Source organism: Trichoplusia ni, chromosome 14, assembly GCF_003590095.1.
Source record: "Trichoplusia ni isolate ovarian cell line Hi5 chromosome 14, tn1, whole genome shotgun sequence".
Lineage (NCBI taxonomy): Eukaryota > Metazoa > Arthropoda > Insecta > Lepidoptera > Noctuidae > Trichoplusia > Trichoplusia ni.
Genome location: NC_039491.1, coordinates 8,008,289 through 8,022,623, shown reverse-complemented (window position 1 = coordinate 8,022,623; position 14,335 = coordinate 8,008,289). Strand labels below are relative to the sequence as shown.

Sequence of the window (14,335 nt, the reverse complement as noted above, 5' to 3'; positions counted from 1 at the left end):
TTAATTGCTAATCGTATGGACTGTCTTCACTGACAAGGTATATTATAAATTAAATTATTTATTCAACACGTTTCCCTCCATTTTGTTAAATTGTAATTATACGCTTACGATCACAATATCTCTATTTCTTCACACACATCCTTGATCAGTATGACTTAAGTTATTTCTTTCCACGGTGCCTATTTCAGAAATATCGTGTTGTTTTTCTAACTTAGTTATTACCTATTATTTGGACTTGGTCCTAACTAAACCTATTGATTTTGGTTTTGTTGGTGTCTAAATAGAACACCCATATATTTTTTTCTATTGTCAATCAAAAATCCGTCTTAAAGTTGTTGGAAATTTCAATGTTATTTTTTCTGCCGATTAAAAGAAAGGGATGCATGATCTGCTGTCTATCTCATTACGTCCTTAACGTTATTAATGTTTAAATATTTTTCTAAGAGTTTATTCTACACAATTTTAAACTGTTAAATACTTTAAATAGAGTTCTATGCCTTTCTTGCAGACGGTTTTAAAAATAATCAATTTATGTGTTGTTAAATAAGCTTAATAGTTATTTATTATAAAACATATATCTTTTGTTATTAGATTATTAGATTTATTTTGATACCTGATAGAGAAACTGATGAGGTAATAGAATATCACATTTAACAAGTACATTTTGAAACTCATTCGAAGCAAGAGAATTTTTAATTAAATAGAGATCATTCGGTTACTGTTGAGACAAGAAGAAAGGTTCGAACCTAAAATATGCAAGACTAAATATTCAGTAATTAATTTTATAGGTAAATAAAATAACTCCACAGATTTTTATTCTGTTCTTTGTTATCAGATAACGCGTTAAAAATCTCTCTTGCGAATGAGATAGGCACGTAGGTACAACTTCTGTTGTTATAAAATTATAAAGTTTATTATTATCCTGTTTAAATATTCTAGTCATTTTGTTAGTAAATATATCTATGAGCACTGTATATCACGTGTAGGACAAATATTAGATCGCTTCGCTGGGCATGAGAGATTAGGCTAATAAAGCCGCTTAATTATAGATATTGAATAAGCAAAGTTAATTAATTATATAGAAAAATGTATGTACCATATATGCTGTACCATAAAAACAATAATATGAGTAGATTACTTACGATGTAATTGATAATAGCCGCGAGGTTGTGTGTTGCCCTTTATAAATTTTACTTCATATTACCCACTTAGATGCCAATGCAAAGCTATAAAAGCCTAACAGGAAAGAAGTTTTGACTCGAATTAAAATAACAACTTATTTCAAGATTTGATGAAAGTTTTAATTATCATGAGTTTTATTTTTACAGAACAGCTTGCTTTTTTGTGCTAGTTAATCTACAGATCAGATACAGTAAGATTTGCTTACATAAAATTAAAACAGTAAAGCCAATTGGCGCCTACCGTGGGGCGTGCGTATTCATACTTGTTCCGTACGCAGAAGTCGGTTCACCAAATAATTGTTGCCTTAATTAATTACTAAAGTACCGAGATACCAAAGCCTACTTCTAATCATCTGGTGAAATTGTGGTTCACTTAACCTTTTCAAAATTAGGATTGTATATTAAACTAAAATTTAAATTAATTCAGTAACCTGCCACTAACGAATATTTATTGTTGTCCTGTCCCTGTGTGATGTAAAACAAACTTATGAAAAGTCTACGGTAACTAGCCAACCATTCTTAAAGCAATATTTTAATAAAATTTTCAAAATCCCACAATGCCTTACTCATCACCATTATAATGTACCAAAGACAAATTACGTTGCATACAGTTGACTTATAATATAATAATTGTAGATATGTTGTATAGCTTTCAATAAGTATAGTATTAAGGATCTGTCAACATTTTGATGCATGAAAAGACATTAGTGAGATACCTAACAAAGAACAATGAAACTGTTTTGTATGTTAACGTTTTCTATTGTTTATAATCATTAATTAATTATTGTAATCGTATTTTCTAGTTCTCAATATGTACCTTTTTCTAACATGACGTAACTACTTTGTATTGCTAGAACACTGGATGAACCAGGAGGAACTTACTGAGTGCGTTCAACTGAACTCCGTAACAAAAATGTTTGCTCCATTTATACTCTAATATTATTGAATTGCCATTTGTTTCAAAATAAATAAAGTATTGTAACCTCTGTTATCATAAGTCCTTGAATTTTCAGCTCGTTAAACTTGCCTTATCGATAAAATGAATTATCGATACATGTTACACATGTCGAACAAAGTATAATATGTTGTCTCCGGTAAAAAAAACTTGAATTGTGAATAATGACATAATACTTTCCATCCATTTAATTTTGGACGTGACATGAAAAGAACTAGTGACTTCTTGACTACGCGTCTGTGAGCAGGCAATACTAGTATCTTACAGACTTACATTTCAAGTATTTTGTCGAAAAATAATGACCATGACAAAATAACAAATGAGGATTGTTGTAAAGAGCTTGTGAAAAAACCCAAACTCCGGTTGAGACGGAGGAAAGTTAATAAAAGCAACATTTATATTCATTTAAATGATTTAAATTCAGCTTAGCTATCACTTATAATCAACTCTTGTACTGCAAGCTTGGATAGTTTTCGCACATAGTTAAGTGATATAAGCAAAAAACTTACAACTAAGTGGACATATGGTAAAGCTCGTCATAATGTTACGGTGCTACGAAGATAAATAAAAATCAATTTTCATAACTTGAACAATGCACAATCTAATATTATAATCGGTACACTGCCTTATGAACAGTTGATGTCTATATAAAAATGATTCTGATTAACGCTCATTCAAAGTAAAATAATAACAACTAAGAACTTAGTAAAACCATGTCCGAGAACCAACTCAACTTACCAAAGAAAATGTATTATACACCGTGATTTTTAGTCGTCTTACAAAAGCAGCCCAGTTCATGTATCCAATGACTAGAACACGTTCATGATAAAAAAATAGGTATTTATGAGATCTGAATAAATTTAAAATGCAAATTTTATTCAATATTATGATGCAATTCGTAGTTTTTTAGAAACACAGCTCTGTTGCGAGCGCGGTCCGAGCCTTGTCACAATGGTGAGGGGCGCGGGTGGCGGCATTTTTTTTCATTTTTAAGAGATTTTTCAGATTTCTCTTGTTTAATTTTTCTTCGTACTTATTGTCTTAGTTGATGATAAAAAAATAATAATCGCGCCTAGGGGTATTTTACGTCGGATACATGAACTGGGCTCCTTTTGTAAGACGACAAAAAAATCACCGTGTATACATACGTCTATTAAAATATAATTGTTTTGGTCTCATGTACCTACCTACCAAAGGGTCATAATCGAAAGTCTTCAGATATCTTCAGGCAGACTAGAAAACAAAAGAAAAATTACCTAAGTCAATCGAATGAACGAGGGCCATGGAAAATATTTATACCTTACCTAAGACAGTGTCGCACAGGTCGCCTAGTTTGCTTGGAGTAGTTGGTATTTTGTACAAGCAATTAATTAGATAATAAATTAGGTAAGTATTCAATTAATATTTTCATAATAAAATCCGTCATGATGCAGTACTTACGCATAAACTTATTATTAAGAACAAAAACTAAAAATGTAGTTTTGAAAAAGTGTAATGAAAATTCATAATTAATGTAATATACAAAGTCTTATCTAATTCTTTATTGGATTTGTATGCATTGTGTTTGTTACAGGCAATTTAGATTTCTAATAAAGGAAAGAGCTAAATTATATTCTTAGATACATGTAGTTACGTTTAGAATAGATTTGTACCTGCCATCTACAAATGCCTCACTGTTCGTTATCTAGGTGCCGAACTAATGCTGTTTCGTTTCTTGTCTTTATTATAAGTACCTTAATTAGTTAAGTCACAGTTTTGTTATTAGAAATAATTGCAGAGTCAACATCAACACCGTTTGCTTTTGTAAATAAGAGATTGTCAGCGCGCTGACCGCCCGTTCGTGTTGTATTATGGCATTGTAAATAATTTTAATGTAAAATTTATGAATTACAATTTTCATCAAATAAAACACAAATTCGACTAACAGGTTTCATTTATTTTCGCCCACCATTTACATATTTTTATGTTACCAAAAATAGTAATGCTCTGTCAATATCACCTAAACTTAATCCCACATTTCTAGTTACTAGAATCGAGTGTGAAATCAATACGTTTATAAGTCATATGTTGGTACAGAGCAAACAAAGCGTATTTAACACTGTTTGCCCCAGTAAACCGAAGGCTTGCATACCAAACCTCTAATAAAAACTACAATAGTGTAGGTATATTATCAAACCCAAAAAATACCATATAACATGTAAAACATTATTATAATAACCTTATTAATTCTAAGAATAAGAGCATTGTTGGGAATGATAATAGAAGGTAGATGGAGAAGCATTTACCCACTTAAGACTTAAGGGTGGGCCCGTCATTTAGATACCACAAATCTGAATAATCGAAGCATAAATGACTCGGACAGTATGGGTTCCTTGATAAGTAAGTTTGGTTTGAGGACTCCATATACCTTCTTTTTTTTTGTTCAGTGGAAATCCTCATGGATATCCTTCGCCCTGGGGAAGGCGAAGAGGTGTGCCGGACTCCTACCGGCTAAAACCACTGGAATGCTTCCCGCTTCCTTTAGTCGGGGGCCAAGCGGGAACGCTTTGAACGTCTACCGCGAAAGGGCGCCATATACCTGCTCTAACTTACTAGTATACTGTAAAGCCAGTTTTCCATAATTACTCAAAAGTAATTCACCGTATATGAGTGGGTAGATAAACTCCAAGCTTTGGGATTTAGTGCGTAGGTATAGTCTCGTTTTATCTATGGCAGAACACTTTACATTAATCCGATACTTATTATGATAAAATGGCAAAGATAATAAGCTGAACTTTGATTGGTAGTATCTAATAAATAAGAAATAAATGCGGACAACATCACATACATTGTTCTGAACCCAAAGTAAGTTGCTAAAGCACTTGTGTTATGGAATCCAGATACAACGAAGGTACCACAAACACCCAGACCCGAGACAATGTAGAAATGTGTTTTTTTTTTAATTTACCCGACTGGGGATCGAACCCGGGATCTCAGAGCTACCGACGCCTTGAAACTGGTGCGTACGCCACTTGACCACGAAAGTCGTCGACCACGGAGCTACATTTTACATTGTTCGTTAACTTAACATTACCCGTAGTTTCCCAAAACTTTCTTATGCCTTATAAGTCTTAAGACAATGCGTTAGTGAAAGAAAGTGGAGGAAAACACGAACCACGCGATTTAGGGTTGGCTGTTGTGGAACAGAAATCAGTTGTTTAATCAATTATTGTTTAAAATAGATATTATCTACTCGTTACCATGTTCTCAAACTGCACTCTGATAACGATAATCTCTGATCCCCTACACGCGATTACGTTTATCCTTCATTGAAATGTGATTTATAGCACTGATGATTATATAAAGGTTTAGTTGAGCCCTGTTAAGCCTGGTAACCGAGCCAAATATAATATCTGTCGATTCTTTAAATTAAAATGATATCGATTGAATTACTGTCAATAATTTTTACACCATTTGAGATCTGGATGCTATGTTCGTTTTTTGGTTTCCCTTTTAGAAGAAAATGCTTTTCCTTATTTAAGATTTTTTGCACCTAAGCTGGCAACTCTGATTCGTTACTCTAGTGGAGCTCATTTACGATATTTTTTAATTGTAATAATTTTATTTTTCTAAATTAGTTAAAGGTTTTGCAAATATCCTTATCTTATCATAGTGCCAATCATAAAAAAACACGTTAAATCTAAGAATATACTTATGTTTTTGTTATCACAACAAAATCAAACAGAAATCGGTTAAACGTTATCGACAATACGAAGTTTTCGATATCGATAACTCCAATGTCATGTATATCCATCACTATCACATAGGTTTAAAAAACTGTGTGGTCATGACAACCAGTGTGAAACTATTGAATTATTATTTTTATTGTATTATAAATCAGATGCAGAAATAGAAGCAGTGTATTAAAATAGAAATGATTGTGTTTAATTTGTGGTCTGCATTGCAATGGTACCTAAGGCCATTTATAAAATGGTTTCTCAGAAAAACTACTCAGCTGTGTGAACTGCAAAGAATTTGTTACGGTGATAAAGCTGGTTCAGAAAGAACTCGAAATGTAGAAAAATCATTGATGTTGTCCCGCACTCGAGACATAAGAGAAATCGTTTCACATTTGGATAATATTGTAAGCGATAGAAGATTCTCTCCACCGATTCATCGTGAAATATTAGACCCATCTATTGCAATTATACTAAGAGTAAAGAAAATTAATCCTAAATTGCACCCATCATTTGTTGGATCGTTTCGGCGCTGTTTGGAACAAATCTGGTGCTATAGGAGTCTAGTAGACAGAGTGGAAGAACTTCGTCAGACTCAGTTTGATAGTAGTAATGAAGAGCATGAGGAAAAGTTGCTGTTGTTGTGGTCATTGCTAGTACCTGATATAGAACTCGAAGCCCGGGTCACTAAGCAGTGGCAGCACATAGGATTTCAGGTAAGATAGCTAGAAATTTAATCCCAAGTGAAGTAAGTTACTCAAGGTTACAACTTAGTTTTTTTCTATGAGGAAATAGTTGAAATGAATGTTCAAAGATGATTCATTTGAAACTATTACAACAAGAAGTATATCTTACTAAAACTACTATCCCCACATTATCTTTGGTATTCTTAGTATCCACATTAAATTTGTTATAACATGCAGCCAATTTATTTTCAGGGTGATGATCCGAAAACAGATTTCCGTGGCATGGGTTTACTTGGACTGGAAAACCTCATATTTTTTGCTACAGAGTACCCGCAAGTCTCAAGCCATGTCTTAAGCCACTCTTTACATCCCAGATATGGTTACACATTTGCTATAGTAGGAATTAATATCACTTCAATGGCATATTATCTCTTGAAAGATGGTTCTGCCAAAACATACATGTTTAATGCCAAACAGTACTTGCCGAATATTAGTTTATTTCATAGATTTTACTGCTATTTATTTTATGAATTTGACAAAATGTGGATAGAATCGAAACCACAAAACATAATGGAGTTCTCTGTTATTTTCAAGAAGTTTGAAAATGCTGTCAGAACTGAGCTGGCAGACCCAGCATCAGTATTTAGAATAAATGTTGAAGTTGACAATATATAATGTAAATTATATTTATAAAAGCTAGAATAGATCACAACTAGTTATAGTGTTCACGAAGCATTTAAATTTAAAAGAGCTCAGCGCACAAAAGACTGAGTGGTAATAAGTGTGATACTTAATCATCTAATTAGTGACTTGTGATAATAATTCACCCAATTAGTACATTGCTTGAAGTTTTTAATATGCTTTCTTAATAGAGAAACTATCAATGTTAATGTGCAATTATTTACTGCATAACATATTTTATCTTTACATAACTATATTTTCTTGTTTTCTCAGGGTTCTTGATATAACTGTTAGTTACATATTCTTGATATTAACATTATTGAAGCTTACCTGTTAAGAATGGTTTGTACACAAACCATGATAATTGGAATTGACATATTTTCTGATCTCTGTTGACATATTTGAGTAAGCTTTTAGGATCTAGTGCAATAAATACAATTAGGATTTTCTAAATAAGTTATATACTTGTGTTGAAGTACATTAAATTATGATTAATAATGCAATTTTTGTTACAACTGTATTTTTTTTCTAATTTGGTTCGTTATGATAATATTGTCTTTTATCAGATAATCATAATAATCTTTTAGTACATATATTTATGGCTTTTTACCCTGTTCAATGAGTTACTTCATTGAATTTTTAATATCAGATATTGAATTGCATATGTTAACCTATAAATTGGTTTTATGGTCACTTAAATGATTTTATGCTGGTTCATATTTTCATGAAATTTTTAAATACTTATGCCCAAGGTTGAGCAAGTGCTTTTAAAATAATATACTCATTAATAATATTAGTCTTCAACTTATATCTGCACTGCAATGCTATGGCAAGGAACTAATGCTTGACTTCCTTTAATAGTATAATTGCAATAGAGCAATGGCAATACATTTCAACTGATAGAAAAACTGCAAATACCTCCAATATTGTACAACACATTTTAGTCTAGAGATATTAAGTAGGTAAATAATTATGAAATTATTGTTTAAAGAATTTCAGGGTGAGTGCTGATGGCTTGCCGCCACCTATTAACTTAATATTGAAGCTGTTGTGTGTGCAGATCAAGCAGATTGCACGGACAGCCAAGTGGTTGAGGACACAACGCCAAACCGACGTTTTCGCGGCTTCGCGGGTTCAATCCACGCATAGAAGCATCTGGATGTATTTTTGCATATGACTTGAATATTAGTGAAACCCCCACAATAAAAGGATTAAAATCCAAAGAGTTGTGGAAGTGCTCACGATGTTGAGCTGCCTTTTATCAACCACACTCATATTAAAGAGGTGGTGGCAGACCTCTTGAAAGACTTATGGGGCATAATGTAACATGTTACATAGCAAGGATTCATATAATTGGTACAGTAATAAACACTTTTACACACTGCACAAATATGATATTATGCAACATTGTACCTTACACTCCATATACCAGCCAGCACCTAGCTTTATATTAGACAATATTTACACACTACATAAGACTTCCTAAACATGGGCATAGATTTTGCTACTTAGTGGAAGAAAAAAAATGTGTATGAAAATTTTACACAAGAAGTCCTTTTATTTTATTGTAATTAAATTGCTGGCTGAGATTGCTGGCAACATCTATGACCCAGATAAATTATAGCAATATTTATTGTATCTGTTGTGTGTTGTTGACATGAGATTTTATTAGATACCTCATGAAGTGTAAAAATAATTTATTATGTAATGTGAATGTTGTGTATGCCTTTTTGCTATTTATTTTATTGAAAATGCACAGAATTAAATAATGGTTTGACTTAAGATCTTTTTCATTTTAATCACAAACATGCCAAGTATTGGGGAACCTTTGCTAATAGTTTCATCACACTTGTGTATGGTGCTGAAATAAAGTAAAACTATTTCAGTTTCTCTTATTTTTATATTTATAATAAATAAAAATATCTGCAACATTACCAATCTAATAATTAAATATAATGTAAGTATATAAATAAGTTTTATCTTCATTGAGACCCAATTTCACCATTTCTTATTCACATCAAAATTAAGTAAATGCAAGTATATAAAAATTATGATAATATAAATGCGTAAAAAAGTATATAAAACAAATATTTTACTATTTACTTTTCTTATCTTTCTTGGGGTCTTTAGCAGGTCTTGTTCGGCCGGCTTTCAAGAGAGCAATGATGGCAGTTATAGCCACTAGACCAAATCCTGCGACCCCTATCTGCCAGATCCAAGGGTGCTTAGCCAGGATATCCAGTCCAAAGGCCACACTCCACTTAATCATTTCCACACACCAATCAACAAGCTCATCACTGGAAAAAAGATAAAATATTCAATTACAAACCGGTTATAATACATAGTTTGGTATTATCATCTTATTTAGAAACCACACAGTAACACAATTGAAAAAAAATAAACATTGTGATTTTATGACCATTAAAAATATTTTTACTCACAATGGCGACGCTAATAGTGGCACAGGTTCTCCTTTAGAATTCTTATACCAATCTTGTGCGAAGGTGATGAATGATTTTACATCTTTCATAGGTAAATCAAACCAGTAGACTTTACCAAGACGGAAGCTGAAACACATTATACAATAATATAATTAGCGATTGTCACATATTCGAATTTTTTACCAGTTTTTGTTAACTACTTATATTTTTGTAGATTTTTTTTGTACATAATAACTGTTGTTGGACGCATTTCTGTTGACTTGACCACTTGATTTTGGTCACTGTCTACCACGTTAATTAGATTATTTGGTAAGTTTGATTTTAACAAAAACATTCCACTGCAGCTTAAGTATTTTCAGGAAGAGTTTTGACTACTTACAATAAGAAACTCGGCAGCTTAGTGACCCGGAATCGCTTTGCCGTGTTCAAACCGGCCAAGTTCGCGTCCATCCGTGCGACGTTTATTCGGCCCTTCAAAGTGGCGCCAACACTCTCCCATACAGCGTGCAGTCTTTGACATTCGACGCAGGATGCTCCATAGCTGTAAACAATAAAATTTTATGAATTAAGGAGAACTGTTTTTTGAAACAAAGTAAGTTCTGAAAAATGTATATATTGACAAAATGGTATTCTTGAAATATCACAGCTCATAAATTTGCTTTAAGTTTGGTTACACTTTATGTACTGTAATGTAATGAGTATTTGTATAACCTCTGACACAAAGATTGCAGTGGTATGCAATAAAAAAAATATAAATATAATTGTTGCTAAGAAACAGTCTTTCTTTAATGTCCTACAGTGTTGTTTTACGTATGTTATGAAACAGTTTCTCATATATACAAGAAATATAAATATGTGTACTTACAACATGACAAACCAGTCACCGGTTGTGGCTCCTGTTGCTGCCTGAGTTATGTGTTCAAATATTTTATCTGTGAGCTCTTTGACTGCTGGCGCTTGGTTTTTCTCAAAAAAACCATATATTTCATTTTCATCTGGCTCTCCTGTAACATGAATGTAAGGGGGTAAATGAAATTATTTAGGTAATAATGATTTAGTAGGCAGATTTCCAGTTATACCATTAAATAACTCTTAACATGATGATGGGTTGTTGTAGGCTTCTCAGAGAAAGGCAATGGATTATTAGCTATTGAGCAACCAATTGACACTTCTAAGCATATATTGTAAGTATAGACATCGGCGAACTTTAAATGAAATCTTTTTGAATATTTATTTAATATAGGATATTTTCTGTGTACCTGATTCACTTGTGAATTTTGCAAGAGTCACTATACTATACTGGAAAAAGTTTGTATGTAAACTAAAATAGCTGGAATGCCACATTTTGACAAATTTGGCTAGGAACATAGCTAAAAGTCTGGCATAGGAATTGACATAGGTTTGTTAACGACTGTCAACAACTTACCATTAAATAATAAAGGCACTCCATGTCTGAAGAAGACCAAAGCCGGTTCCTTTGCTGGGTTATACAACCTCGCAAGATGGCTGTTTGTCGCCTTAACAGATACAGCATTCAAATGCTTTTTGAAGTCATCTTGTAAATTGTCTAAATGCGATTCAAACTCTACACATTTATCACAGTTTGGCTTACCTGGAACATAAGTGTTTAAATTAGGTCAATATTACTATTTGGATGGTAAGTAAAATTTTACAAATATACTGAAAGTCTCGCTTTTATTCTCTGTCTAGAGAATGATTAGGGACAGAGAGATATAAAGAAAACAGTTAAAGTAAAAATTATTACAGCAAAACACAATAATTGTGTACTTATTTCTTCTCTTTTAAAGATAATATAACATTTTAGTTTTATGAAAAAACATAAATAATCAAATTTCACAAGCAATTTCAGTTAAATTAGTTGTGTAAATAAGCAGGCTTGCATTTTAAAATTGTTAAATAATTAGAATTTTGTATCATAAAATTACCGGCCGACGAACTTACAACAATCCGCTACAGACTAAAGATCAAATTATTTAATACAAACATTCATTAATATATGTAAAACTTACTAAATATAACAATGAGCTTTTCCTTCTCTCGTATTAGTTCCAGGAGATCATCATCGCTTACAGTTTGTAACGTTTCCGTGCTAGACTTAACTAATGAACAAAGTAAAACTATAAAACACACTTTTAACTGCATTTTATTAGCTATTTGACCTTAACTGATAAAAATATCACAAAATGTCTATATCATTCGACGTTGCAGATCGAATTTTATTCAAAGTTCAAGTTAACTTTTATTGTACATCAAATAATCACAAGCACACCTTCACCTTCCTCAGGTGAAGCGACAGGTCAGAAAAACAAGGCTGTGACAAGACAAGAACTAGGACATGATAGTGTTGTTATTAAAACACTACTAAACTAAAATAAATTAATCAAAAATATTTTACAAATAATACAATAAATAAACTAACAATTACTTGATTAATTCTTTTTGCTTTTTGTAACTTATTTGCATTTATTGTAATTGTTTTTTTATATTGAATTGCAGTGAACGTTCTGTTAAAATTAAGATTACGTTAACAATCGACTTAAAATGATCTGTTAGCTGTTAGCGTAACTCTAGTGCGAGGAAGGAGGAGGACTGACATTCTGTCACTGTAGAGTGTAGTCAGTAGTGTCAGAGAAACGTCAAATGCAGTGTGTAATCTGTGTCTGGTCTGCTTGGATTATTATTTGAACAAAAATATTATTGTGGTAATCATTGAGCTGATTTTGCTTGAAGATCAGCTTTAATAGTGGTCTTTTATTTATTTCAAGAGAGGCGTTTGTGTAATAAGGTAGTTTTAATTCATCTATCTGCATTTAATCATCTGCAAGACAAGGTATGTTTGATTATCAATGTCACAGAACCTTTACTTACTGCCTTGGTATATAAACATGATTACCTTGTGAAAGTTCGATCTAACAAACTAGCGACGTATTAGTACATAAAGAAATATATTCCAAGAGTTGTTGCGGTTCTAAAAGTTAGTTTCTTACTTAGGTAATGTATAAGAATAAGAAAGTAACAAAAAGGGTGTATTGGATGAGTCATAGCTCGTAATTTGGTATTGCTGATCTAATACTAAGGAGCGCTAATGGTTGAAGTGTGTCATTTATTTTTCTTTGATTCAGTTATTGGAAAAATGGCGGAATTGGAAGAAAAGGTGGTTATGACACCAAAAAGCAAAACTGCTAATTCTACTACTTTAGTGATTGAAAGGAAAGCAGTTGAACCAGAGGCAAGTGACAAGATCCATGTAGCTGGAGGTGACCACACTGGCATTATTATCAACAAAGAGAAAAATTATGGTATGTATTTTTACCTTATTTTTTCATTAATATAAAAAACATTTACTGGTTGTATTTATTATCATAAAGAAAAGCTTTATAAATATTGTTTAGATTTTCCCACCCATTCAACCTTATGCTTCCCACTGTTCACTTCAACTAAATACATTATGCATAAAGTAATGTTTGTCCTTTATCTCATTTGAAATACATAAAGTTGTGTGACCATATTATAGAATTATCAGTTTATTATAAGGTTATCATATTGACCTTGCAATATCCTGTCGACTAGTTTATAAGCTTTAAATATTTTATCCTTATTTCACAAAAATAAGTTTTTTTTTTATTTGCATGTTTTCCTGCTACATCATCTATATTTAAAGTTGACCAAACAAAACTATAAATAAAATAAATAATATTGAATTATGAGGCTTTTACAAAAATATTATTATTGTATGACATGAATGTAGGTAACCTATGTATTATGAAATAATTATGTGAAATGAATAAGATAACAATGAATGCTTATCAGTTTGCATAACAGTAGATCACCTATGTTTTTGCAAAATAAATAAGATAGTAAGAATATTTTGGTTATTGATATAATTTTAATAATTTGAGACAGAAGAAAACTAAAAGAAATGACAATGCCCACTTTTTGCCATAACCCATTTTACCTTAATCAATTAGTTACAATAATAAGAATTTAGTACAATTAATTCCAAAGTTGCTTCTCTCACAAAGGCAGTAAACAATTATCCCAACAGATAAATAATTACTAATTTATACAAAAGACCAATAACATGCTTAATTAAAATTCAGCTGTCAGTAAATTAATTAAATCCACAGTCTGAGTAGTACAATCTAAGAATGAAACAAGTCTTCAACTCCAATTAAAAATTATCATTCATTAAATTTATCAACTCATTAAGCAGCACAATGAGCATTGTGCTCTATTGTGAATTTGTGACAATGTTCATGTTACTTAGAAGATAAGAAGTATTCCTACACTGTCTGAATTTGAAATGTATTGTTATAAAAGTATAAAAGTAGCACAATTTAATTTATTAACTTTAGAGTTACAATGTTTTAATGTATGTTTATCTCATTTATTTCGTTTATCAACTGTCTTTAAAAAGGAGCATTAGTATTTTTTTATGTTTGTCGTCTTAGAAGTGTAGACTGGGTGAACTGAATTTGTTGATTGTTTTTTATTTAATGAGAACTAGCTGTCATTTGGTCCCATAAAAACCATCAAGTTCAGCTCAGTAGTTTTTGTAAAGTCAGTTGTATGTATTATCATTGTATGTGGCAATGGAAGCACCTGTGCATAACTACCTACATTCATTTCTTTAAGTATTTATTTTGCTTTATGA

General features: G+C 31.7%; 3 protein-coding genes across 5 annotated transcripts in view; 2 read left to right on the top strand and 1 right to left on the bottom strand.

The window, feature by feature from the left end:
• The first annotated feature begins 5,095 nt into the window (after window positions 1-5,095).
• LOC113500697 (ELMO domain-containing protein 2) lies at window positions 5,096-9,001 on the top strand. The gene is made up of 2 exons (XM_026881574.1): window positions 5,096-6,568; window positions 6,791-9,001. The coding sequence occupies exons 1-2, from the start codon at window positions 6,050-6,052 to the stop codon at window positions 7,211-7,213; spliced, it is 942 nt and encodes a 313-aa protein (XP_026737375.1). The 5' UTR covers window positions 5,096-6,049; the 3' UTR covers window positions 7,214-9,001.
• Window positions 9,002-9,129: 128 nt separating this feature from the next.
• Window positions 9,130-11,997, bottom strand: LOC113500696 (thioredoxin domain-containing protein). The gene is made up of 6 exons (XM_026881573.1): window positions 11,691-11,997; window positions 11,087-11,272; window positions 10,526-10,664; window positions 10,040-10,201; window positions 9,661-9,786; window positions 9,130-9,516 (listed from the first exon to the last, which is right to left on the bottom strand). Exons 1-6 carry the CDS (start codon window positions 11,821-11,823, stop codon window positions 9,315-9,317), a joined length of 948 nt encoding a protein of 315 aa, XP_026737374.1. The 5' UTR covers window positions 11,824-11,997; the 3' UTR covers window positions 9,130-9,314.
• Window positions 11,998-12,288: 291 nt separating this feature from the next.
• LOC113500689 overlaps window positions 12,289-14,335 on the top strand; it is a 31,311-nt gene continuing 29,264 nt past the window's right edge. Inside the window, exons 1-2 of one of the 3 annotated variants that reach the window (XM_026881560.1) lie at window positions 12,289-12,466; window positions 12,804-12,980. In XM_026881560.1, the coding sequence (XP_026737361.1) occupies window positions 12,815-12,980 (166 nt within the window). In that variant the 5' untranslated portion in view covers window positions 12,289-12,466; window positions 12,804-12,814. Of the gene's footprint in view, window positions 12,512-12,803; window positions 12,981-14,335 lie in introns of all 3 variants that reach the window. The other 2 variants (XM_026881559.1, XM_026881561.1) reach the window with 2 other exon arrangements.